The sequence below is a fragment of the Lonchura striata genome, chromosome 3 (assembly GCF_050655825.1).
Source record: "Lonchura striata isolate lonStrDom1 chromosome 3, ASM5065582v1, whole genome shotgun sequence".
Lineage (NCBI taxonomy): Eukaryota > Metazoa > Chordata > Aves > Passeriformes > Estrildidae > Lonchura > Lonchura striata.
The window spans coordinates 31,110,929-31,138,666 of NC_140705.1; the positions used below are offsets into that span (position 1 = coordinate 31,110,929).

Genomic DNA, 27,738 nt, shown 5'->3' on the forward strand with positions numbered 1-27,738 from the left:
GTCTGTTCCTGTCTTCCCTCTCCTATTCAACTTTCCATCAGAAAGGACCTCCCAGGTCCCTTTCTATGGCACTGCTTTCCAGCATCTCATTCCCTGCTCTGTCTGTACATCCAGGATTGCCCATCCCAGGTGCAAAATCTGGCACTTTACCTTATAGAACTTCAGATCCTTGATGACTGCCCAGGCCTCTAATCAGAGTCCTTTCTCTGACAACTTTATTTTGTTATTTATTAGTACTGGCATATTCCAGAGTCCCACTTACCAGATCAGCTCTTTCATTTTATGCTCACAATTAATTTGCATGTGTTTACATCATCCCACACTTACTGCAGAAAACACTCTCCATCTTTCCATTCATAAGACCTGTATATCTTTCCTCCCTGTACTTCGTTTCAGTCAGCTTAGAACAAAGGAAGCAGCTCATTAGTCTATGAAATCCAGTGTCAAATGGATATTTGAGTCTCACCTAACACACCAGAGTAATTCCCCTGCTTAAAAGTGAAGCTCATTGGTCTAAAGTGTTGCAGTGAAAGGAGTGCCTCTGCTTAAGATGTTTAATGTAGCAGTTTAATTTTAGTTTAATTAGTACATATGTATACAGTAGTTTAATCATAACATATGTTCAATTTTCCTGTTGCGATGGCTTTCTTTTGATAGCAGGAAAGGAGCATTGACTGGTGGATTTAGTGCAACAGCCTCATCATAGAAAAATCTGCAAAAGGGCTCTATGAAATCAGATCCACATAGACAAAGAAGTACTCGGTTCTTTAATGTGTATTCTCTGTGGGATTTCTCACTGTACAGGACTCCTGAGTGGCTCTTGCTTAGCAAGAGGACTTAAACACTTGGGGTGGCCTCATGGCATCACAGTTAAGTTTTACCCTCACTGATAAAAATACATCCTTGCACTAACCCATAGCAGCCACAGGAGCAGAATAAAAATTATTTTAACACAGAAGAATTCAATACTTATCCAATTTCCACTACTTAGTCTCATTGCAAGAACAGACCTCACTGCATTCAGAAGCCTGACGCAGTTTCAGGCTGAGCAGCAAATTGCTCAAAGTCATAATCTGAGTTTTCACTTTTCATATTCGTCTTTTACTTCTACCACAATCTCCAACATTTCCAAGCACAATCCAAGTTGAGCATAAAATATTATCTGTAAAAAGTTTTGTTTTAGAAACATCTCATTGCCGATGCAACTTCATTAAAAGTTAGACAACTAATCCCACCTGACTTAATGATGAATAGAAATTAATGTCAACCTATCAAAGATTCACCAGCTACACAGAATACAGAATTAGAGTACTGTAACAATCACAAACATGACTCTCAAATACAACTAACAGAATATGTGTTGTGGGGGGGGCTTTCTGATTTTAATTCAGTCTTAGGGACATTCTATCATGTTTTTCTGGAGACAGTTCTTTTTCTGCTCTAATTCTGCATCAATTTTTGAAATTGTACCCTTCAAACTGATTTCTAGCTACATAATATAAATTACCACAATTTATGGCATCTTCTCTTCCAAAAAGGGTTAAGATACAGAGATTTTGGTAAAGTTCAATTAACATTTCACAGTAGTGATTGCATATACTGAAAAAGTTATAGTGAAAAGGCCCAATTCATCTCATGCTTCATGAAGTCTCACCAAATTCAGTGACTGCATTAAATGAAAGCCAGGGAAGAATCTTAGCTCCAAATAACAATTTTCCTGGAAGCCTGAAAAAAAGATTTGCCTTCAAAAGTAAATTACAACAATTTTTCTGTCTGCTCTTAAGCTCCTACTCTCAAATCTTGGCTTTTTCATACAATAAAAAAAATATTAAGGCAATCCAAATGGAAAAAATATGGAAAACCTAACTTGATAGAATGCACAGATGTCTCACAATAAAAACCTTTCTTTCCATATTTTAATGTAATATAAATATACAAGTCACTTTATCTTGGCTACTTTAAAACATGGCTCTGCCACAACATGATTTCAGTATTCAAGTATCTGCTGCCACAGCACAATTTTTTGCAAGTCTACTCTTGGATACTACAGCTAATGATATATATTGGAAATACTGCAAAAATAACTTCTTATTTAAAACCCTTATTGATTAAGTCATTACTGAGGTCATTAAATAACAGAGGAAAATAATTTGTTTGGAATGAATTATAATGAACAGCAGTTACTGTAATATGTTGGTTCTGAAAGAAACATTCTTTGGAACTAAATGTCTTTTTTATAAGTCAAGGTAAAAGAGGGAAAAGGAACTGGGATTTCTACCAAACCACTAGAACTAAATGGAAAAATTTTACTTCAAATAGTTGGAAACTGCTGACAAGACAACTTACCTACTAAGGGAAATTGGACATTTTATATGTTACACTGCAACTGAGAACATTTCTTCAACATAACACGCTAACTTGATTTGCACCTCACGTGTGAGGTGGAAGTTCACTCACAGCTTTTTTCTGCTTTACTTGATCTCCCACAGTGTTTTTTTTTTTAATTTATTATTAGGAGAACACCTAAGTTTAAGATACAGTCCAACTGTAAGACTTAAACTGTTAGGATTCCATGAAATATTATCAAAGCAGCTACACTCAGAGTCAAGAAACACAATTATCCTCAACAATTACAATGGTATAATGTGGCCACTAACAAACATACAATGAGACCTTGAAATATTCTTCCCTTAGATTAAAACAAATACCTGGGTAGTTTGCTTATATTTCATGTACACACAAAAATCTACAATACTTGAACACTCATTTTTTTTCTTTGGTCAATGTGTTCAGAAATGCTTGTTGAACATCCACTTCTTGCCTGCTTGTTTAAACAGGATGGTTAAGGAACATGGAGAGACAATGCATATCATAAGAAGGAAAAGCTGCCTGGCTAGCAAAAGACTTCTGCTTTTCCTTGACTGGAAATGGAAGCTAATGCATGTTCATCACTTCATACAGCCCCCAAGACATCAGCAAACAAGGAGGGAGTTGGTTTAATAAAATTATTCCCCAACAGGCATGAGTCCTATGATGCTTTGGAGAACCAAATCAGCTGGTGTAAGCACAGCTGTAAACTGTGGTGAGTATGTACACAGGAAAACAAAGTGCTTACATGGACAGGTCAAACCCCTGCCTGGGAGAGCTGACCCAGCTTCAGACTGTCAGATTCACTTTGGCAGTTTTTAGCTCAGAGCATATTTCACTGCCTACAGTCCCCTGTACATCTCTACCATCGCTTCGAGCAGACACACGTTCAAAAATTCACTTGGTAACCTTCAGTCAGGTGCTTTTATATCCTATTCTGGACTTCTGAAATGTCCAGTTTCCATATTAAGTTTTTCCACTGTAGTGTGCCAGAGACACAATATGATATTAAAGCAGTTTCCCTCTTGGGAATGCCAAGTCCACTTGGCTTACTTCCTGTAGCTCTCCAGCAATCATTGTTGTTATTGAACACAAGACTGAATCAGCTAAAATTAAAATGTTGACAGTCATAAAAATCAAATGTCCTTATTCAAATGGCCTTTCCCCTCAGATACATTTACACAACTCCAGCTGATCTCAGTGGTATTTTTACATGCAATTTGGGGCCAAACTTTAAACAGCTTTCAGTATGTGTTTTTTTAAAACCAGGTTTCGAAATCAATCTGCAGTGGTAAATTTTGTGCAGAGACATGTTTCATTTAAGTTAAACATAGGATTTCTATAAGCTAGCATCCTAAAATGTCAGAATCAACTAAGCCTTCACTTGTAGAGGCACAGACCAAAATATTCTGGCCTGAGTCCTGTCTTGCTTACAATGGGCAAAAGTCAGGAGTATCCTATTGAGTCAGGAGTATCCCATTGTGTCAGCAGGCTAGATTGCCACAGTGCATGTATCAGATGAGATGATAGCAGGTAATACTCTAGATAGTAGATAGTAGATGATATTATAATGGTCAAACTCTCCTTAGCACTGGAGGAGGCAACCACTTGGGTGGGCTGATATCTCTCCCTCCAAGACATAAAGTGGTTAGCAAGTAGCCCTCAGGCAGGTAGAGAGGGGATGTGGCCACAGTGCAGGGGAAAGCCAAAGACTTACTACACAGAGGCCTCCTCACATGACCCCATTAAAGAAGATTTCTTCTCTTCTGCAGAAAGGCAAGAAGATGCCAACCAGGAGAGTTCTAACCCAAAACAATGGTTAGAGGAACTTTAGCCAGAGCACTCCTGAGTCCCTGATATACGATAATGCCAAGAGGTGTTCACATTCAGTCCCTTTAATTTTTTATCTGTCTTTTATAAAAATTATTCCGTTAACACTATGAAGAAATATCTTATTATTCACTCAACCTTCCCCCACTGGGGTTTTTTTTTTTCTGATACATACTTCATTTCCTAGATAAAACTAAGATAATTTTCCTCAGATTATCAAGTCTATTTCAAAGGCCACACTCAAAAATCTTGGAATGTATAATTTTAAAAATGCATGATACAGCATTAAGTCTCCTGAGGACAATGAGTCCTTGTTTGTGTCAGGACGGAAGCAGCACTACACTGTCTGACCATTACGTAAAGTGCCTGTGATAGGCTAAAAATCTCATTGTAAGAAAATGTCACTTGAATTTGTACTGTTCTGTCTCTAGGAGGCCATTCATTTCTAAAGCATTCTTATGCTACTACAGAAACTGCAAAAAAGAACCATTTATTTAGCAAAGAACTGCTACTCATTTTCTGACCAAAAACGAGCCTGCCTCCAAAATCCCCAAACCTAAACTATAAGAAATATATACAATGGAAAATCACTTCAAACTGAAAATGACCCAGTCATGACAACTTTTTTTTCATATCTTGTTTTGGTACAGCTTAATTCTCACAACACAAATAGATAGTCTTCAAACAGGATGGAAGGTTTGGGCCTTATATCACTGAAACAAAGATTCTCTTTCTAAAGAAGAAGAGATAATGACATAATTATCTCTCAAATTTATTTATACTCTCCTGAATATAATACAATATGTCTCTTTGCTTATTCTAAAAAGCACAGATATAAGAAACAAAATGGGCTGACACCTCTGCTAATGGAGACCAGCAACCTCATATGCCAAAGAACTTTGTTCTTTTTTACTAACAGCATGTCTAGGCTAGGATCTTCACTGATATAAGTGAAAATACTTGGAAATTTCTCAGTGCAAGCAAGATGGAAACCTGGTTACTGAATATTCTTCTGGAGAAAAAAATTGAACCAGCGTTTTTTCTAAATTTCTCTGAAATCTGTATTTAAAAGTGTAATGACTTCCCTGATTACAGTCAGTTACTCAAATATTCTAAAAACTTTTCTGCAAACCATATATCTGCCAGCCAAAGGACACATAAACCAGATCTTCAGCTTTCAAGTTTTTCATTAATTAGGATTAAGCATTTCTGTATTGATTGCTTAATCTTGCAATGAATTTTTTAGTCTTTAAAATGACTGCAATTTATGAAAGTTAATCTGCTTAGCAGCTAATGTACAGTATGTTCTTTTCATCTGACAGCATGCATTTGGGCAGAAAATCAAATTCTTTCCAGACTTAAAACCACTTCTCTTATTAAAAAACAGATTACAAAAACAGTAGCTCTTACAAACTGCCCGCTGTCTGCTGCATTTAAACTCACTGCCTTCACCATGTTTCTCATTGTATTTTATTTCTGGTGTATGTAAAGATCATACAATCCCAAGAAATATTGAAAGCCAAATGGTTTGTTTGGAGTGTTTGGAGATAAGAGAAAGACTTTTCCCTAAGACATTCCATGGGTGCTCCTTGCTTGCTTTTCAATCTGTATTACTTAACATCAAATACAACCATTAGTGCAAATTTGTTTAGTACCCCCAGCTGTCACAAGCCCTGTTCCACCCCAAGGCCAATGGCAGCCTTCACTGATTTAATTTAACAGTTTCAACAACTTTTGTGAGCTGAGGGGAATCATAGCCAAAAAGTATGTCTGAGGAAAATTTTTACATGGCACCTTTATAGAAGTGTTCCAACCAAAGCTGCCCAGTGATGGATTGCCATGCACTTTTGAAAGTGAGAAAATAAAAGTGGAGAGTTTTCTACAGCACATATTTTGAACATGCAGTTATATTTAATGCAGTATGAAATATAAAGCTCCAGAATTTTCACCTCTGGATGGTACTTAATAACTGTAGACAAAATCAGCCAATGACTGAAAGAGGTCATATAAAAGATGAGAAGGGTATACATTTCCTAAAATCTGGATTACTGGAGAAGGAAAGCATACTCCTTCAACAAAGGGGCAAATACAATGTTTCCCTTTTCCTGCTTCAAACACACACACACACACACACACACAGAGAGAGAAATAAATCTATCCTCTCTGAATAACAATTACCTGGTAATGGAACAGCACTCTCAGAAATGAGTCATCTTCTGATTACTCATTTGCTAAACTCTCTACACTGTGTTGTCTGTGAACAGTTCATAAAATGCTGATCCTCTGGCATGTGTTTATCTTTGGGCTGGACCAGAAAGCTATGCAAACAGTTTATAAAAGAGATTATCTACAGTTACTTGGCGGACTATTTGCCCTCTCTGTTTCATGCAAAGAATCAATAAGGGCAAGCATATGCTTAGCAAAAAGAAAAACACAAGGAGAAACTGAGATTACCCAGATAGTAAATTATATCAAGTACACAGAATGGTTTCTGGGTTTCTGTGGATTGATTTTCCCATGAATCCTGAAACAAACAAGCAATTTCAAAACACTGCAAAACTACCATGCAGAGGAAAGCAGATGAATATGGGGTAGATTCTAACTGCTCCAAAATATTTTGGAGATAACAAACATAACTGAAGGGCCTTCAATGAATTCCTGGGCAGAGATGTCCATGCAGGTCAGGTTAGAGCAGCCTAAAAATTTCTGGTTTTTTCCTGTATGCTGAAGGATACTCTTGTCTGAGAGTAATTGCCCATGTGAGTTCTACTACTACATGCAGAACAAAATAAATCATAACTGAAAGTAGGAAAAATGTTTGCCTACATCCTTAATCACAAGAGACCTTTTAGTGATTCAGTAAAATTCCATAAACATCTGAGAGTTTGGATTTTTTATTTCCTGCCACTTGACTATAAGATAGTTGGAGAAGGTACTGTATCCAACTCTTCTTTTCTCACTTTTCTGTTAGTGCTGAAATGTTCTACACCCAAACTCCTCCTCTTAGGCTGCATGTCAATTCCATGAGCTAGCAACTATCCCAGTTTGAAAGGCAATCTCAAGCCTAGCTCCTGATATGATGAGCAACTATGGCACCACTGACTGAATTGGTTTGGGGAGAATTCATATGGTGAAGACATCAAGTAAGCCCCATAGGGATTCCTGATACAGAAAAATACTTAAGTGCTCAGTCTTTCTGGGTTGCTGGCAATGAAAAACACACACCACACTATTTTGTTTCTCAGACACCATGGCTCATGGAAAAACTAACTAAAATACTAAACACTTTTTTATGCTTCCTTTCACAGCTTTTTTGTCATTACTGTTGATAAGTTTATTTCTCCAGAAGTTAAGACCTGTCCTATTTCCAGCCTCAGTCAGACAAGTTATTTCAGCTACTCATTAGTCAAGTATTCACTTCACTGACCTATGTAACTTTTCATCCTGGTCCAGCCATATTTATTTTAGCTTCCCAACCAGCATGACTTCTCTTTTTATGTAAACTTCTATACTGAGCTTTGACATTTGAATGTTACCTTTCAGTTCCAAAATTGCAACTCTTTTATCCATAATTGTCTCAATTTCTTTAAAGGTTTTGTTATTTTATCCTTCACTGTGGTAAGATAGGGCCATACAGTGAAATACTGTCTTATGTGCTGCAACAAATATTCTGAAAACCTTTCATACTGTTAGTCAGAGAATCTTTTAAAATATCTATGACTATGTTCAAAGAGTTCTGGCCTAATTCAAGTACTTTTATTGCCCCATGGAACTGCAGATATGCCGATTACTGAAATACACAATAGATATTCCATGAAGAAATATCATGAATTAGGTCTTTGCTGTCATACAAAAATAAATTTGTATTCTGTTGCTTCCCTTTGATCACCCAGTAAGGATTGACATCTCTACAGTGCTTTTACTAACATTTTATCTAACCAAGAAAATTTAAGAGACAGTTTTAATATTAAAAGTAATGCTTTCTGAAGAGCAGCCTGATAGGATTTTCAAATCTTGCTGAATCTTCAAAGAATTTACACTTAAGTCATAAAGCTATACATGTCAAAATGGTAAGTAATTTTTAATTTGTTTCCTCCCAGCTGAAGAACTGGATAAGAAGTCATTCAGTTGAGTGATAGGATGCTCCTTTTTCATATTTATCCCAAGAAAAAAATCTGTCACTGAATTTTTAATGTAATGTTTTAATTCAATGGCTTAGAGCAAAATTTCTTACAGAAATGCTTCTGTGACTTTTAAGTCCAACACCCATTTTAAACTTAGTCTGGTTGCATATAAGCCTATTCCTAAGACAGAGGCAAATATTCTTATAAATTATTTGGCTCTTTAACCAATGTCTAGAATGTTTTTTTTCTTATTAACAATCTTTCAATGCATAAAGTCCAAATAAGAATCAGAGCCCTCAAGGGAGACACAGGGCAGGGAGCACTGAAAGGACAAGACCATCTGTACCGGAGACTGAATTCTGTTTTTCTGATGATTTTGGCTTTTGGATTCTACTGTATTTCATTCACCGCTCTCTCTAGGATGTGTTTTAACTGAAGCTCTAGGCAGTGCCCCAAGAGATTTTTATTTTGTTCAAGTTTTATGATAGGATAAAATGCTAAGCTTACTTTATGAATTTGAAACATACTTGATGTCTCCACAACTCCTTGTTAATAAAGGAGCTCTTCTAAGTTTACTGCAAACATTCTCAATGAAAATGTTTCCACCAAATGTAAACAGCTAACTTGGTCAAACCTTTACTAAAATTCGAGGTATGTCCCTAAGGAAGTGAACCATTCAGTCTGTTTAACAGTGAGACAGAGGCTTCTCAAAATTTGCAAAGGAAGACTGAGGCATTCCTCTATACACTGATAGCACAGAGGAGAAAGCAGGCTGTCAGTTTCCTATGTCTGCTTGGGACCCAGTTTGTTTTTGTTCTGAGGGTGAAATTTGTATTCCTGGATTGACAGTGGCTCTTGTTCAGGGGAAAGAATAAAAGAGACTCTTGCCCAATATATTCTGCAATTCTGTGAACCTGCTGGGGTGTGGAGGTGAATTCAAACTGTCCCACACAGCACAAAATCTACATTTGCACCCTCCCTCTTCCCTCCAAAATATGTTAGACCTAGAAAGTGTCAGCATCACCACCAACAGGGAAGTTCATTATATCCTCATCATCTCTGGCTTTTCTGGAGAGTATGGGAAGAATATTGATACCAGATCTCATTAACCTGGATCTCAGCAATATTCTGGGCAGGAGATAGGCTCTTTTCTCCTACAAAAGGAGATTTCTGGACCTTGCATTTGTAGTGAAAGCAAGGGAGTTAGGAAACTTTCAGTATGAACTGCAAGGTGCCTGATTCTCTGACAGCTGCATCCATCAGGGTAAGCAAGTCTCAGGCAGTGGGATGGACAAGCAGTTGGTGTCTAGATCTCCCAGTTACTCCTTGTATAGTCAGTAGACAGAGAAATGCTCATTTGAAGGAAAAATGATATCTCAGATGGACTATCTGCCTACTGGAAGTGTTTGCCCTTCTTCATCAATCACAGAAGAATCCTAGGGAGCCCATGCTGCAAGCGGCAGTGTTCATGTGCCTACATTTTAGTAGGAAGAATTCAGCACATTGATGAATCATTGAAACTGACCTTTAAAATTATTTTATTTTACAATTTCCTATTTAAAATATGTTTTTTGGATTTTTTGTAACCTATGTCATAAATAAAATTTGAACTAGTGGAGAAACTGAGAATCGAGTATATTCCTACTATAACCTGACTAGCATCAACAGACAAGTCTTAATTCCACATAATTCATCCATAAGATGTTTTTAAGTGTGATGCCAACATAGCTGCAGTGCCAGCTTTCAGCAGTGCATTCCTGGCCAGAATAGAGCAAAGTCGCACTTCCTTTCAAGGCCTACGAGGAAGCTTTCTCTAACTTCTGACAATCTACAGATCACATTGAGAATGCTCACAGAGAATTAGTTTGGTAAATTATCTGCTCAGTGTCAGAGAAAGAACAGCCTTTCCTCCTTATAAGAAAGGCTTTGGGTCTGACTTACACTTTTGTCAGCATTCTGTTTATGGTCAGCTTCCTTTGTTAGAAGCAGGATTTGACTCTGTATGCCTAAGACTACATGTTGTTTCTCTGATGCAAAATGGTCCCTGAACGTCTTTCAAACATCTTTCAGTACCGTAGAAATGCTGCAAATTTTCATATCTATGAGATATGAGACACTTTAACCCCATTAATTAATCCTGTTACATTAAGAATACGCCAGTAAATCAGCTTGGAAGATGATAGTTATATAACAAAATATTTAATGGAGACTGGTGTGGAAGTAAGGTCAGTTGTGTTTGGTGCTTCTGGCAATAGCTTTTTCAAAAGATACAGAGTCACCTCCACAACTAGTGATTTAACCCACTTTTTTTTTTCTTTGAGGACAGAAGATTTGGAAAGTCCATATAAAGTAGGAGAGTGTCTTTACATCTATTTTTCATTTAGATATTTACTTCTACAGAAAACTTGCAAAGACACTTTAAGACACCATAAACATCAGCCAGACAATAAATAAATAATAACAGAAACAATAAATAATTACCTTCAAGTGTTTCTCCCTCTCCAGAAAGGGCATCTCCTGCTCCAGAGGCATACAAGGCAGACACAGTCAGTGCATACCTAGTGGCTTGGTCCAAGCCTTTCAGCACTTTAGAGGTAGTGTCACCTTTCACAGTCACTTCCTTAGTTTCACCTCCTGCGACTGGAGTGTATGTTATAAAGTACTGCTGCACTTTGCCAGGAGCAGCACCCCAAGACAGCTTCATTGTTGATGTTGTAGCATCAGAAACTCTCAAATTCCTTGGATTTCCTCGGACTGCACATGTTAAATAAAAGATGTTGAAAAAAAGTTGAAGCAAGCTTAATTTCTTAGTCTAATCTCTTAAACTAACACTACATAGGATTTTATGTTAAAAATAATTCTCTAATAGGCTGGACCGACACTGATACAGTGTACCTTTACTGTAATCAGGACTGTACATTCCCATCCCTGCCCTCCTTAGGCAAAAATGCACAATAAAGTCCACTTCATTTTTTTTTTGCTGTTAAAGCAGGCTCAATCCTGGAGCACTTATACATACTAGCACCTCTAGATATGTTCAGATTCAACAAAGATCCATGTTGAAGTCACTGTCTTCAGAATCAAGGCAAAGATGACCAATTAAATGTGAATTTAACATGTTTTGGTTTCCTAAAGAGGTCTTTTTGATGATTTTTTTAATTGGTCAGTGAAACTTCAACAATGATCAGGACAGTCATACTGCCTGTACGCTCTAGATTTTATTTAATATGTCATGATACATGTTAAAGGATCATGCATTTTCACATAAGTTAAATCTACGATAATAACTTGAGAAAACTAAATGTTTCCTTAACTTATTGCTAAACATTCAGCACAAAGTGCAGAGTCTGAATTTGCTCAAAAGGTATATAAGGAATATAATTTATATCATTGATAATATGAAGAATGATAAAGACAATTAATTTAACATACAAGTAGATCCTTCGCTCTAGTAACCTTGCCACATCAGGTTCAAGATACTGTATTTTAAAATGAAATATTGCAATTTTGATAAATTCTGTTGTCTTAAGTTATCTTTCAGCTAGGCTTGGGCAATGTTATAACTCTCTGTTCATTTATGATAATACACATAGACTATATGGTTTATTCCCTTTTCAGTATGAATATGTCAACATGCAGTGGCTTTTTCTCATGCTTACTATGTTCACAGCATTGATCATGTACCTTCATCAGTTTTTGCATATCCAGTCAATGAATTCCCAGGCCCAGACTGATACTCAGGAACAACAGACACTTCATATCTTGTATCTTGGTTCAAATTCTGCAGAGTAGTTGACCTATCATTTGCTGAGACAGTCACTTGTCTCCTTTCTCCTCCAGTAAGTGGTCCGTAAACAAGCCTGTACCGTAGGACATTTCCTGGAGCTGGAGTCCAGCCAACTACAAAGCTATCAGTAGTTTCATCTGTAATCCTTAAATTTCGAGGGGCACCTTTAACTACAAAAAATATACACATGTAAGTTGTAAATATTTGCTTTTAGTGAAGCAGTATCTGAAGCAAAACCATGTCAACAATTCTGTTAGCTCATCCAGTTTACCAAAACTGCTTATATTGCCCCCCCCATTGCTCTAGGGTATACACGCCTTTAGTAATTTCTGAAAATTTAGGGTCATAGTTACATTCAGCAGTGGAACTATGTTGTCTCCAAAAGTACATTCATCCCAGTTTATACAACTGCTTCTGAAAATTAAGACATTCTGACTGTGTTTAATGGTAACAATAGAACTAAACTGTGTAAGGGACATTTGGGCATAGTGAGGAAACTTCTTAACACAATAAATGGTATAAGTTTCCTTGCTGCAGCCCTTTGCTTCTGCACCCTTTCCATTTACAGATGGAAAGTAGCAGTTGTCAGATACACCTGACTACACACAGGCAGCTATCCTATTTGCAACAAACAAGGAACAAACAGCAAAAAAACCCCACCAAACCAATTCTGTTTCCTTGAATTTTTCAAACAAAAATATATTCATTGCAAGATGAGTTGCATCTAACGTTTAAAAAAGGTTTCTGAATTTAGTCTCTAACTCAAAGAAATGGTTTGTTATCCTATAAACTAAAGAAAAACTATGGTGAATTCTTTAACCTAGCCTACTCCTTGACAAAAAGCACAGCAGTTCAGATGCACCCAGTGGGCACAGCAAAAGACTCTTCCAACAGACATACAGATCTACTGCACTGCATGCTGCCTAGCAGTAAATAGCATTGTCACTTAGGGGAAAAAAAAAAGTTCTGCTTTTTTGATGTTTGCTATCTCTATTCCATAAGTATGGTTCTTCAAAGTTATGACTGGAGTAATTAATAATCCCAGTTTTAAAAAATAAACTTGTTTTCTATTAATCAGAAACACAATACTCAACCTCAAATCCTTTAAAAGCCTGAAACCAAAGTTAATTGCCAAGAAAGCCATCTGGCTCAAACTGCTACTTAGATCTGCATGGAGAGCTGCTGATGTTTATGTGGCTGTAGAAGAACTCTCTCTTCTGAGAGAGAGTTCTGGGATATCATCAGATCACAGTTAATAATTATTTAAGGTAGTATCAGTTACAAATGGGAAGACAGATTATTTTTATTAAATCTTTTCCTTCTCCTGTCCCTTATGCACACAAGCTACATGTTCTATCAGCCAAGAGATTGTTTTCCTAAGGGAAAATTATGCGTGGCCAAAATATTCTGACTGGTACAGTCATGGAAATGTGCACACTGACAGTGAAACCTGTATCTACCAAACTTAACATCCAAACTAAGCAATTTTATAAGTGTTTATTTCTATCAGTCTTAAGAGGAAAGAGCAATTAACAAATCTTCATGCTGTTTCTTTTGCTCCATTGGAACCATTTATGTCACCAAAGGTCACAAATGACAGCATGGAATAATGAAAAAGAGTAGATCAATACTTTTAAAAGCATCATTTAGAGTGGACTGAGTTTTCAACTACTGGAATAGAAAATCAAATCTACTGTCACACTGCTCTTTTCAATCAGGAGAAATGCATCATGGCAACTCCATCAAGAAAAAGTAAAGCTACCATGATTAAATTTACAGCCACTGATCACATAAAACACATACTGACATCAATGGAACTTTTGAATCAATTGTTGGATCAGACCAATGAGTTTCTGATAAAAACAAAACAGTTAACCAAAACTCAAGGCTTTTTAAGCCTATTGTATATAGAACAAGATTTCTATTAGTATTATATTAGATGTAGACATAGCAAATTGCATAGGCACACATTTGTCTTTAAATGTACTGAATTCAACATGCATTTCTGCATCTGTCTCATAATTATTAAATAGAGTCAAATAGAAATTTATAGTTCTGTTGGAAAGAATCTACAATGTTCATCTAATCCAATTGAGTCCATATTGACAATAATTCATGCCATGGAATTTAATATTGAGAACGCACTACTTCATTTGAAAGGAGAACACTGCAGAGGAACACAGCAGAGGAACATATCCAACCTCGGAAAAATAAAAGTACAATCTTAGCAACTTAATGTTTGCATATTATTAGAATACTAAATCTTTACTGAATGCATTGAGATACAGTAATGTTAATTCTCATCCTGCACTGCAATACAGCTTCTCAGCCTTAGTTGACTGTTCCTCATTTTCCTCTTCTCCAGCTAAGCAAATTCTTATTTGAACATATGACTCCCTCGTGTCTGAGAATAATGGGAATCCTACCTTCTAAGGTGGTTTCCTCTCCATCCAAGGGAGGGCCATCACCGTCTTCATATTCAGAAATCACACTGACTGCATAAGTAGTTTCAGGTAGTAAGTTGGTGAGAACAGAGCTAGTACTTGAAGCTGGTACTGAAACAATGAATTCATCTCCACCGACTGCTACTTTATATTTGATGAGATATGACAAAACCTCAGATCCAGCTGGAGACCAGCTCACTTTGAAACTCTCTGATGTTATGTCAGAAAAGACCATGTTCTTTGCAGGTACATAAGCTGTGTGGGAATAAAAATGTGCATATGAGGCATGCTTGCCAGAATATGTTAAACACAAAATTTCTAAAATAAATAATAAATGTTCCTCAATAATTTGATTTATTCTAATTTAACAGATATTTTGTTGCATATGCACAAGATTTGTTTTTTACACTAGCTTATATCTATCAAATTTCAAGAAGACCATATCTAGGCTGCCTAAAATCATTCACAGTAAGTAGAAGCACCAACTTAATGATTTCTAGATCAAATGAAAACAGTCCATCAAAAAATATATATATTTATGAAAACTTAATTAAGAATCTGATTATCAAGTTGAGTTCCCTATTTCATATGTCCAATGAACAGCAATAACATTATGTCCTCAATGGAAACTAAACATTGTTGGGGTTTTTTTCAGATCTAGATTAAAAATAAGACAAAATAAAAACCAGTATTTTTTCAGGAATGAAGTCAAAGGAGGAACAAGGAATTTGACACAAGGCACAGACACAAATCTGACATCCTGGGCTTGTTTTGCTTGGCCTAGTCAGCCTGTCAGTGGGGATCTTAAAACTTCAAGCCTTCTAAAACAAAGGCTGCTTTTCTGGTTTATTCCTCAAAGCTATCCTGAAACAAAAGGTTTAATTTTAAAGAGAGTTGGGCTTTTAACAATGGGGTCTTTTCAATGTTAGTGTCCTACTAAGCATAGGTAGGGGCACTGTGGGTACAACTAATCATAAGTAATTTTATCTGACCAAAGTTGACCATTTAGAAAACTTTTGAATATTAAACATCATCCATGCTGGCTTAATTTGGATGTATGTGAAGACCCTCATGCGCTACTTCATTTCAGTCTTTACAGTCATCTGACTGTAATCCCTCTCACCTAGCACCTGCTGTCTCAAGTTGTCTTGGCTAAACCCATTTCAGAGGGCCATTAATTTTACCCTAAAACTTAATCAAATTTACCTCTAGAGTTGTTGGCCTTACTTCATTGCCTTTGAACATCTAAAAGACAAGCTTAGACTTGCCACCTCATTTTGTAGAGCTAAAAAAGAATGCTCTGGTAACTTTTACTCAAAACATTGAGTGCAAAAGCAGAGTGTATCCACTAAGGTCATTCCAATAGACGCACATTTTATTAGATTTTTAGATACCTAACAAGGGTGGGGGAAAATTTTCTCCAATATTTTTTTCATTTCCATCTATCCATTAATTTCACCTGTTGTTTTTAATATATTTGGAAACGAGAAGCAAATCCCCAGTTATTAAAATTATCATTTGTATATGGACAATTTAATCAAAATAAATTCTTTAGGTAACTATAAGCATAAAATATTGGTTCAGATCCTATTTTTCTACATTCCTCTAAGTAACAGTAGTTGCTTACATTTTCTCCTTATAGCAGCCAGTTCCTGCTCAATTCGTAGGCAGACAGACTGTGTAAGTTCAAATGATATTCTTTGAAAGGCATCAAAATCTTCTACTGTGTAAACATGGGTGTCCGCAGGAGGTGATGCGATAGCTTCCAACTCCGTACGCACTGCATCCTTCACACCAACTGCAAATATTTCTACATCTGCATCCCTCAGCTTAATTGCAGGTTCTTTAAAAGCATCTGACGATTTTCCATCAGTGATAAGAATCATTACTCTCGGCACGTTTGGTCTTGATCCTTTGCTGGTAACAAATACTTTCTCCCTCACATATGTCATTGCTTTGCCTGTGTTGGTAGATCCACCTCTGTAGGGGAAGGTGTTAATAGCCTGAATTATGTCTTCCACTCTGTTGTATCTGTTCAAAGAAAACTCCATATGGGGATCTCTGCTGTACTGGACAAGACTTATCTGTACTTTTCGAGGTGATATCTCAAAGCTTTTAACCAACACTTCCAAAAAGGCTCTTACTTTAACAAAATTGGCGATACCAATGCTGTAGGAACCATCCACTAAAAACACAACATCAGCTTTTACATCCACACCACGTGAGCATTCTGCAAAGGAAAAGAATAACCACTGTAAACAGATTTTCAATAGCCGCACAGCATTGCAATTGTATCTGTAGTTCATGTATCACACACAACTGTTTATAAGCAAACTATGATAAGCAAAGCTGTTTCTCAAAAATAATAAAGGTATGATATTAAAACAAGCATCAGAGGTTCCATCAATGAAGAGCTACAATTTGAAAATAAGGTGGCTCCAAACTCACCCACTTGAACTTTTACTTGTTGTGTTTTTTCCATTATTGTTATTGGCTCACTGGGGGTCAGTCCTTTCATTGCATAAACATTAATTTGATACTCTGTGTCTGGAGAGAGATCTTTAACATTCAGAGCAGTTGTCTGAGGACCCACACTCAGTACATGTTGTTTTCCCCCAGCTATCATTGGAATGAATTGCAGACGATAGCCAGTTATTTGGCTTGTGGATGGATCCCAAGTGATTCTAACAGACTTTGAGGAGATCTGAGTTGCCACCAGATTTGAAGGAGGCTCCACCACTGAAAGAAATCAAAAGCAAATCCGCAATATTAGTTACAATTATAAACATATTTTCTTAACAGTTTCTATTTCTGGAATAAGTTTAGTTATCTTTGCTTGATCTTCCCTAAAAATCACTTTTGGCTTTTTTTTTTTAGCATAAATAGACATAAATTAATTACAGGACAGTCCAAATGAGACATCAGTGAGAGGGCAAAAATATGAACAATGCATTTGTGGTCCCCCAAGTATAGCATAAGTTCCAGGAGAAGTGCTGCCCAGTTCTAAAATTGTTTCAGCCAAAAGTGAAAGTGACACTCACAGGAACACAGTAGAAAGTGTGAACAAATGCAGACTTGAGAAGAATACGATATCAGCAGAGACATCTCTACTGTTGTTTTTGTCAAAGAATAAACTAGTTACTTAAAACCTTACAGGGCAAGAAAGCTGCAGTGATACAGCTTCATGTCTTTGTCTTCTCAGTTTTCTCCAGTTTTCATGCTTTGGTTCTTAATCCACTGCATATTCTGACCCTTCACCAAGCAGCCTTTTTCCCTTTAATACATTTTTCCACAGAAGTGATGCCTGTGTCCAAACTGACTCTGATAACTGCACATCACTGTGTTGCCTTTGAAACTATGGAATGGAGCTATTCCAAATCTGCTCCATCACAGGTTCTGTTATCCTGTGTTTGAAGACACAAAACTGAAACCAGTTTTCCAACTTTCTAAGTGAAATCTAGAAATAGATGAAATCTAGCAATAAAGCAAAGGAAGTAGGGATAACCTCCTCAATAGCCATCAGGATAAACTGAAGCTACAAACACATTTTTACAAAGTGTCTCACCTTCTTCCCCACTAACCAGTTCACCTAGTTGTTCATCAACACCAGAGCACACTTGCAAGATAATTTCATTCTGTATATCCACAATTCCATCAAAATTAGCCACATTGAACACATGCTTCAGTGATGGCTGAGATGCAATTAGCTTGAGTTCCTTTGCATCTGCTGCTTTGATACCTAGAAGTTTCAATAGACAGGGCTGTGTTAAGTAGACATAAAATACAAACACCTGTGAATGTACTCATGAAGTATCAAAACATCCTGGGGTAAAGCTGAGTTTAAATTAGTTCTGCCTTCTATCATGATCAATAATCAAACTACAAAATAATGATTAATGAAATGAGGTGGCAGACTCAATTTTCAACCAGGGAGAATAATGTGGTGTAAGTGAAGAATGAGGCCAAGGTTGAAACTATGCTGGTCAGTCATATCAATTTCCATGCAGGAGCAACATAATTATCATCAAATTAACACAAGTGATATGTTCCACTCTGGAGGGACCCATTTCAAGGCATGCACATGAAAAGAGGGCATAATGAAATTCATCAACCACACTGTCTGCAAACTTATAAATTAACTTTTTATGAAAGTTAATCTCTCAACCATTAGAAAAACTCAACATACCCAAGGAGAAAACTTCAACTCCTATGTTGCGAAGCTCTCTTGCAGGAATTTCTACATCATCTTGAGCTTTTCCATCAGTAATGACAATGGCTACTTTGGGAAAGCCTTTTCTTGCTCCAGCAGACTCAGTGAAGGTGTTTTGAACAAGGTAATCAATAGCCTCCCCTAAAACCAACATCACAAGTTGTGTCTTTTTAGACTTGTACGAATTAGGATTTAAAGCAAATTTGAACTATGAAATGAAATGCTGAATAAACATGTATGTGGGAAATCTGTACCTGTCATTGTGTTGCCACCTTTGTAAGGTATCCTCTTAATTGCATCAATAAGATCACTTCTTCTGAAATACTGATTTAAATTGAACTCTGTTCTTGTATCTGAACTATACTGAACAACTCCAACTCTTGTCTTTTCTTCCCCAATGTCAAAAGCTGATACAAGGGCAACCATGAAGTCCAGAATATATCCAAAGTTACTTCTTCCTACACTCCATGAACCATCCACCAGGAAAACTAAATCTGTCATTGCACTTATGGAGCATCCTGGAACACAACAGAGAAAAAAGGAAAACCAAGTCTATTAGCAAATGATCAATTTCATTCTTACAAATCAGTGAGAAATATCTAATGTAAAGTTAGTAGGTAAAAGCCTAAGCAAACAGATATTTAAAAGATTCATCTAATCTGGGATATTTTGCTTGGGGAAATATTACATAAGTGAGCATCCATATGAATTTTCTAACAGCCATTATCAAAAAGGAGCTACTTTGAGACACCTTACACGCTAATCCACAAGATCTGTTATGCCACAACAGATAAAAATACCCATAAAAAACTTTTGCAATAATTCGATGTTACAGAAAAAATTTATTTTGTTACCATTTGTGCCTTGCATCTTTATTTCCCCATTGTAGCTGCACAGGTTCTTCTGCAATCCTTTTATCCACAGTACAACACCTTTTGCTGATAGGACCAAGACACTCATGGACTTACTCAGGTCACTTGCATGAAGTCCCTAGTTTCAGTACCAGCTTTGCACTTTAATCTTTCAGTGCAGGTTATCTTTCTATCACTAGTCCCTTCACAAATTTTCTTAATTCTGCACAACTTTACAAGTTAACTTCTTCTAGTACAGAAGCACAGTTTAACTTTGAGCTAGACTTCAGATAAGACAAATGTCAGATAAGTTGAAAAGCAAAGCACCTTACTTTGTAATTGAGCCTCAACCTTCTTTTCCTCTGGTATGCCTGGGCCACCTGTCTGAACTACACAAAACACAAAACAGAATGAATGGGAGAAAGAGGGTTAAATTTTTAAACATCAAAGAAATTAGAAGAAAAAAAAAGGAATTAGAGACATGCATCTAACAAGCCTCAGAACATGAAAACATAAATGCAGGTTCTGAATATACCACCTGCAATTACAGATTTGACAACATAGTATTCAGCATGACACAAAATACAGAAAATGTAAATATCTAAAAATCTTCTGTACTTGTACATCTTGTAGAGTTATTTCCTGAAAATTAACTGCAACATGCCTAGAAGAAATACCAGTATTACCCCTCTCTAACACCTAGGGAAATTGGTAATTTTCCCATGGTTCTGCATGAAGCCTGAGATACAGAATGTGTCATAGAAAAAAGTCTGCTGTGCATTTTTATTTAATTAAATTTATTCTATGCTTTTTTGATTATTAATATAAATTATTTAAGCTTAAATTCCATATTTTAGTATGCATTTAGGTATATTGTGTCACATTTTATTATTATTTGATTAATATAGCTTGCTTTCTCACACAGGGTGCCAGTTCAATTTATTTGTTACTGAGATTATCTTCCCCTTGAATTCAGCAGATGAAATTTATTGGAAGTAGGTATAGCTCAAAAAATGTAGTGGCCTCCTGCCAAGAATTCTATAGAGGTTGGCAGACACTATATCCATGTTAGCATCCTTTGATCTCCTGCAAATTTTCTCTGATTCTACTAGGACTAATTGAAAAAGGCTGTTCAGACAGCTCCATCGAAGGAGAGTTCAGGTATGTGGAAATTTTGTTGGAGAACCAGATCAAAGCCAAGTTTTTTGAATAACCTCTCAGTTATCTTAATTGGCTTTCTAATTGTACTGCAGCTACTTACTTGTCAGCTGGCCAAAAACAGGCAGACTCTCCTCTCTGTTGTCATATGAAGCTATTGATACAATATACTCTACATCAGGTATAAGATCTGATATGACAGTGTGGGTAGTGCTAGGTGAAAGAGTAAATTCTTTAGTAGGTCCATCTGCAAGAAATATATATAACACTCAATGCAGCCTTAAAATCCAATAATATCAATAAGTGATTGTAAAACAAAATACAACAGGCAATCTCAAACCCAGTAATAATTTTAGACTGATACACTTTCTGTTTTCATGAAGTATAAATATTGAAACATGAAACTTTAGGCTAATATGATTTTTTTAATAGTGAAAAAAATTGCTAAAGTGTTTAATAAATTCCAGGAAATTTGAAACTTGAAATGTACATACAAAATGTACTATTATCTAACAAATCATGTCCTGTTCTGATTCAATATCACTTTTACACTGATTATTTCTCAAAGTGAAATAGAATAATGGCTGTCTTACACAGCATAATACAATTCTTGTACTTTAAGGTGAAAGCATAGAAGAGGAGCAGAGTGATGATTCTACCTTCTTTTTCCTCCTTGCAAAGCAAAGGCATCCAAAGCATGTTACTTTCAGTCCTGAAATGGTAAACACTAAGGCAAGAATAACTCTAGCTTGGAAGAATCACTGTTTTTCCTGTATGCCCTTTGCTGCTACCTAGGCTTGATAACTAACTTCCAAAAGATTTTAATGGCTACTCTCATACCTAAGTTAGATATAGGCAAAAATAAACTCAACATTTCAAAACATGGATTCACATAAAAAATTTTCACACAACTCACCATTTGCTGGAACAACAGTTATTCTGTAACCCACTATTGCATCTGGTGGTCTTTTCCATGACATTTGAACATTATGTTCATCTATAATTGTAAAATTCAAGTCTGATGGTGGGTTAACTGCAAAAGATTTATACCAGGTAGATGTTTAAAATCTTGAGCAAGTTTTGGCAAATGAATAAATAAAACAAAGTTTAGCAAAGCTTACTAAAATTGTCTTTGCATAAATTTGTTTCCAACAAATATAAAGATATATTGTTGGAAAAAGAGTAAAATAAAAGCTGACAAAATATGACAAAACATCAAAGAGTATATGCATTACAGAGGACAGCACAGAACATATGTTTCTTGAGTTGCCAAGACATTCAAGAATGGCCAGCAAAATCAAGCACAATAGAAAACACATTTGGATACATGTACAATGAGTTCACAGATAATCACCACATATGCAAACATTTCACATAACGATTAAAGGAATTTTTTTACATGCTGGGTGCAATCCGTACAAGCATGCCAAATCACAACCTGCTTACAATATCATGAGATCATTTAGGATTTGGAGAACACAGTACTCTTCTTAATTAGACATCAAAGACCTGATCAGCTTTTTTAATATAGTCTCTGCATATGTCATTTTGTATCAATTTCACTGAATCTAGAAACGTAGCAGAGAAAATAAACTATTTAAAGAATACAGGAAAAGACTGGTCATCTAATGTTCATAAAACAATTTCTGTTAGGGTCTAGATAGGAATATACATGCAAAATGTATATCAGCAATAATGATACACTGATATATCATTATATTACAAAAATGTGGAGAACTCCACCCCTTTGTTCCTAGAAGCCACTAAAGTGACATACTTTGCATATTGCAACAAAGGATTTAGGAACTAAGGGAATAATAAATTACATTAGTAGTGGTTGCAATTTGCCAAAATATTTGAGCTGATGCGAAGTTCTCAAAAATAAAATTCTACCTGTTTACACCAGATTTCTGTTCAATTTCAAAGGTGTAAACCGTTGTTTTTATGTTCCCTTTGCAGCAGGTGTACCCATACTAATAGCGGCATTTTAACATAAAATGCCAGTATGGTTCCAAACAACACAATGGTTAATTATGAAAAGACAACATCAAAATATATTTAAGGACATTTATTTTACAGAATTTATAGCAAACGGCAAAGAGGGCACCAGTGAACTGAACAAATGTCTGCAAATAAAACTTGTAGGAGCTGATGACAGAAGTAACTGAACAGTACAGAAAGAAATAGTTTACATACGCTAATTTGCAGCATCATGCATATGTAAATGATATGTTGATTATTGGATTTTTAGCTTCCCACAATGGACAAAGCCTCCATGTACAAGGTTCATTACACAAAGACATTTAATAAATATTTTATAATGATATTCTCTTTTTTAAATTGTCATGCTTATTCATGCAGTATTTTACTGACTCACTGTCAGTGCATGGTGTATTATATATTATTGTTTAAATAGGTCTACAAAGTAAGATTAGATCCAGCCATACTTTCCTTAACTACTAGTGAGAGAGTTTTGCAGGCATTTTAAAAAGACAGATCTTCTGTTTCATAGAAGATCTCCATCATATATCAGATTTCATATAAGATTTGAATCTAATTTTAAAAGCAGATAAAGTAGTAAATGCTAGAATGTTTAATTATGAAAAGACATTGTCCAATTACAAAAAGTAAAACTGAGCTAAAAATATATGACATTTTTTCCTTTTAATTTTCTGCAATTTCTGACAATAGGATAATATGGCTTTATAATACTGATACAATAGATAACACTAGTACTGAAGTAAATGTTATTTTTCCTGTTGTCCATACACAGGCAGTGAGATTAGACCATTAACCTGCATGCACAGTTCATTCATCATTCAGTTTATGAATATCACAATGCTAGAGATGGCAGGGTAGTTACTTAGTATCAAAATCATGCAACATGTGTTAATAGTAAAATACATTTAGATGATAAGAATATCATTATAAAATATTGTTTCAGTAGCAATGGCTCAGGACAAATTTAATGCAAAGGCAGAGACAACTGACCTGAGCATGCTTTTAAAAAAATAATTCAGTACATGGAAAAAGTAGCACCACCAACCTTGCAAGTAAATTGGCATGTTGCAGCAGAGACTTTAGGCTTTAACTGCTGAAGGACAGCAGCAGCCCAGCTTGTTGATATCCAAATGACCGGATTCCAGATAAACTGAAAAAGCTGACTGTGAGGAAAAGTCTTTAGCATTTTAAAGGATATTTTTCTGTTTTATGAAAATTCAGATGTGGGTCTTGCCAGGTAAGAAGAATAGTACATTGACACATGAGTGATGTATCCATTCATCCAGATGATCATAAACAACGGCATTGCAGGGGAACTTGAAAGTCCCCTTGTCCATCCCACGGTCAAGACAAGATTGGCCACCCAGTGTCATTCCTGACATGTTTTCATAGATCATTCTTAAAAACCTCCACTATTGTCAAGACTGACAGCTTCCCACAGAAATTACTCCAAAACCGCATTGCCTTTATCATCATAGTTATTTCTGACACCTAATTCCCATCTTCTTTGCTGTACTTTAAATCCATTCATTCTCAGCCTATGGCTGGCTTATCAAACTCAAGCACTGAATACTTTTCCCATAGAAAACCAAAAACTAATCTTGCTTGAATGAAAAAAAAAAGCTGTTTGGATTCAATGTCATCAAAATATCTTCCAGATGGCCTGTGAGCTTTTGATACTCAAATAGAATCTCCAAAACATCCATGGACCTTCACAGGGGTCAGATTTCACCCAAGTGAAACCAGCTGTGGGGTGAAGACCAAACCATGGTCATAAGACTGAGAGCAGTAAGCTGATCTGAAGTACAGAAAAATGTTTAGATGATAAAAACCTTATTGTGATAATAAAACAGGGCAACCGTTACTCCATCTCATTAAAATTCTTCTTCCAGAAGGGAATGCACCAGTGGAAAAATAATACATTTGCAATACTGAATCACACCAGAATCTAGGAAAAAATGCTCCTTGTTGTAGTAGTTTTCCCCTTTACAGGGACAAACCTTAAAACTTCACTCAACAAAATCTTATGTGTGAGTGCAGCTTCACTCCAGCAAGCAGTCTTGATGTCAGGCTACTTTCAGCAGTGAAGTTGCACTTATCCTTAGTGTAGTGACACTGCTGAACCTCTGTCCATCAAAATCCCTGCCAAACCTCTCAGTGACTTGTCAAGGTACAGGATCATGATCATAACGTGTCATGGTGTTGTAGTATTGCCACATACAGTGATCCAACTGCTGATGCACAGAAATGCGTGGTTCCCCTATGTGGTTTCCAGAGCAGCAAAAAGGTATCCTGCTGTACAACAATCATGTTCCCACAGCACTAATTTTGACCACGCTTAGAACTGTGTTATGATAATTTCCTTAACTGGATCTTCTATATTATGCACCACAAAAGAAAAACAAAATAAAAAAATCAGAAACAAAAAAAAAAAAAAAAAAAAAAGAGGGCAAAGAATCTTTCCCATGCTATTCAGGTCTTATATGTCTTATGTTAGCTTGTATTCACAGGAAATATAAAAATTTTACAGATTTTTGCAGATAACACAATGTGACTGCTAGAGGATCCCAATGAATGCCTTAACAAGACAGAAAAAAAAATGTAAATGGAATACCAAGTAATTTATATCTAGAAGCAGGTTTAAAAGTGATATAAGTTGGAAGTAGCTGCCATCCACAATCCCTATGTGAAATATATTTTGTGATTCCATCACTGGAAAGGGCACACTATAATTAGTATGTAAAATAATGTGTTGGTCCATGTTAAAATATCATACAGTCTACAGAAGCTGAAGAGTTCAGCCTTATCATCCCAGCGATAAGGCCTGCTGAGGCTGGAAGGTGCCAGAACTCTTCATTTGCTATTTTTTTCAGAAATGGCATGAATTTGGTAAAACTAACTAGGTCATGACCCCAGTTAAACTCCTCTGAAACCTGCATTGTCAATGTGACTAGAATGACCTACAGCCTAGAAATGTAGTAAAGAGCAGCTTCTAAAAAAAAGCAGCTTTTCAGACTTGTTAGATATTCATTGCCAATCACAACAAAGAAACATTGCCATCTGTATCTTTGCATTTTTAAATTTTATGTATGCTTATGAAATTTATTAAAATTGAAGATGCATAGCTCATAAATGTACTTTGAAAAAAAATTCATTTAAAATCTATATACCTATACAAACAAAGACATACATATCTCAACATGACCCATATATATATACACATTGTATGTATGGAATTTTACACATTTGTGCATATATATGCATATGTATGTGTATATGCACTTACACGTGCATGCATATTTTGCTTCTAATTAGCAGCAGGAAAAATATTAAGATGACTATATATCCTCATGTATATAAAAATTTCAATTCCACATGTCAATCTATATGGCTCTCTATTTAGGAGCTTTGAAATCAACAGCTGCTTTCTCAAAAGATACTGCCATCAAAAGATAATAAAATAATGATTCTACCAACAAGTTTCAAAACTTCAAAAGTTTCAGCTATCCCAAATCACCTCTGAATCATTCAGTCAATGAAAATTAATGTACTCAACACAGCTTTATTACAAGCCAAAAATTCTAATCTTCTGCAACTGCTGTGCTGCAATTATTTGTCACTTACTATACTGGGTGTCCTGGTAACAGATTTTTCACCAGACAAACTGTTTTATGCACAACACAGAGATACTACACCTGGATCAGTGATGCCCTCCTTCCCTACTTCCAGCTAGAAAACAGACTTTTCTTGGTCTGAACCAATTCCTGAAAAACTGAAAAGTCAGCACCTTCAGAAGCTCAGTTAGGCTACGCAAAACCAATTATTTCCTCATTTCTTTCCTGTGCCTTTAAAAGTCACTCTGTATTAAGACACATGATATGCTACAGAAGCCATGACAACATCACAGCAGTAACTTAAGGTTGTAATAAATAGATTCTTCACATGCCAATAAACTTGACTTAACTATGATTTGAATAAGAGCCCTTGGCTCTTTGTGATTACAGATGAAAAAAATACTGTAACAGAAAGAAATTCTGACATGTGGACAGACATGGAATATACTGGAGTATTGCTGTGGTGGACTAAAAAGGCACAAAACAACTTTAAGTATAAACAACTTTATGTTTAAGTATAAAATATAGAATCACACACAAGGAGTTTAAGCTGGGAGATATCAGAAGGATTGCAAAATAAAACAAGAATTTCACTGTAAAAGAAAAGAGTAAAAATGCTGAGCATGAAAATAGATTTGCTTCCTTGACCACTGTAAACAAACAACTTCCCCAGTGAAAGGGCATGAATGCATTTAGACTATATGCGGGCTTTCCCCCCTCTACTCCTACAGTGACTGCCCAACTAGAAACTCCTGTTCTGCTGTACCTATGTGGAAAAGCTCTAACACCATTACAGCAGCTCACTTCCTGCTCATTGCCAAGACCAGCAGAGCACAGCTCTCACAAAGGACTTCAGAGCAGCTGTGATGCTGATGAAGAACCAGTTTTGTACTGGAAAGTTCAGGAATCTATGGACAGCAGCATCAGATTAACTCCAGATCTGCTCCCAGGGGAGACTGAAAAATGAAAGCTGAAGGAGGGCAGAAAATAAAACTAAGCTTTTTCTGTCCTCTGCTCTCACCCCATCTTTACACATCATATCAAGAATCTTCATTACATTAAATGACCCTCTCCCTTATTCTCCTCTCACTTTTTCACCTCATCAAGTGTCTACCCACACCTTTAGGAAAGAAATTTTAAAATGCATGTCCTGTGAATGGTACATGGAGAGTCAAAAAAAAAACAAGAAAAGAGATACAGGACTGACTGACTGGTGAGGGAGGATAGCTTTGCCACAAAGTGATCTGAAATTTGGAAAAATAAGACCAAGGGACAAATGTTCACAGGAGAAAGTCAGTTGAGCAGACAGAATCTAAGTTGCAATGATACCCAAATAAAGTAAGTAAGGAAAT

The 27,738-nt window shown here is 36.1% G+C and overlaps 1 protein-coding gene across 7 annotated transcripts in view; it reads right to left on the bottom strand.

Annotated features, from left to right (window-relative positions):
- Positions 1 to 27,738, bottom strand: part of COL12A1 (collagen type XII alpha 1 chain) — a 98,010-nt gene that overhangs the window by 64,978 nt on the left and 5,294 nt on the right. For 6 of the 7 annotated variants that reach the window (XM_085576407.1, XM_085576405.1, XM_085576406.1 and 3 more), the window contains 11 exons: positions 21,688 to 21,804; positions 20,875 to 21,018; positions 19,946 to 20,002; positions 19,017 to 19,280; positions 18,739 to 18,903; positions 18,118 to 18,291; positions 17,001 to 17,291; positions 16,180 to 16,782; positions 14,535 to 14,807; positions 12,006 to 12,278; positions 10,803 to 11,075 (listed from right to left, as the gene is read on the bottom strand). In XM_085576407.1, coding sequence (XP_085432533.1) covers positions 10,803 to 11,075; positions 12,006 to 12,278; positions 14,535 to 14,807; positions 16,180 to 16,782; positions 17,001 to 17,291; positions 18,118 to 18,291; positions 18,739 to 18,903; positions 19,017 to 19,280; positions 19,946 to 20,002; positions 20,875 to 21,018; positions 21,688 to 21,804 — 2,634 coding nt within the window. Of the gene's footprint in view, positions 1 to 10,802; positions 11,076 to 12,005; positions 12,279 to 14,534; positions 14,808 to 16,179; positions 16,783 to 17,000; positions 17,292 to 18,117; positions 18,292 to 18,738; positions 18,904 to 19,016; positions 19,281 to 19,945; positions 20,003 to 20,874; positions 21,019 to 21,687; positions 21,805 to 23,817; positions 24,519 to 27,738 lie in introns of all 7 variants that reach the window. The other variant, XM_085576409.1, reaches the window with a different exon arrangement.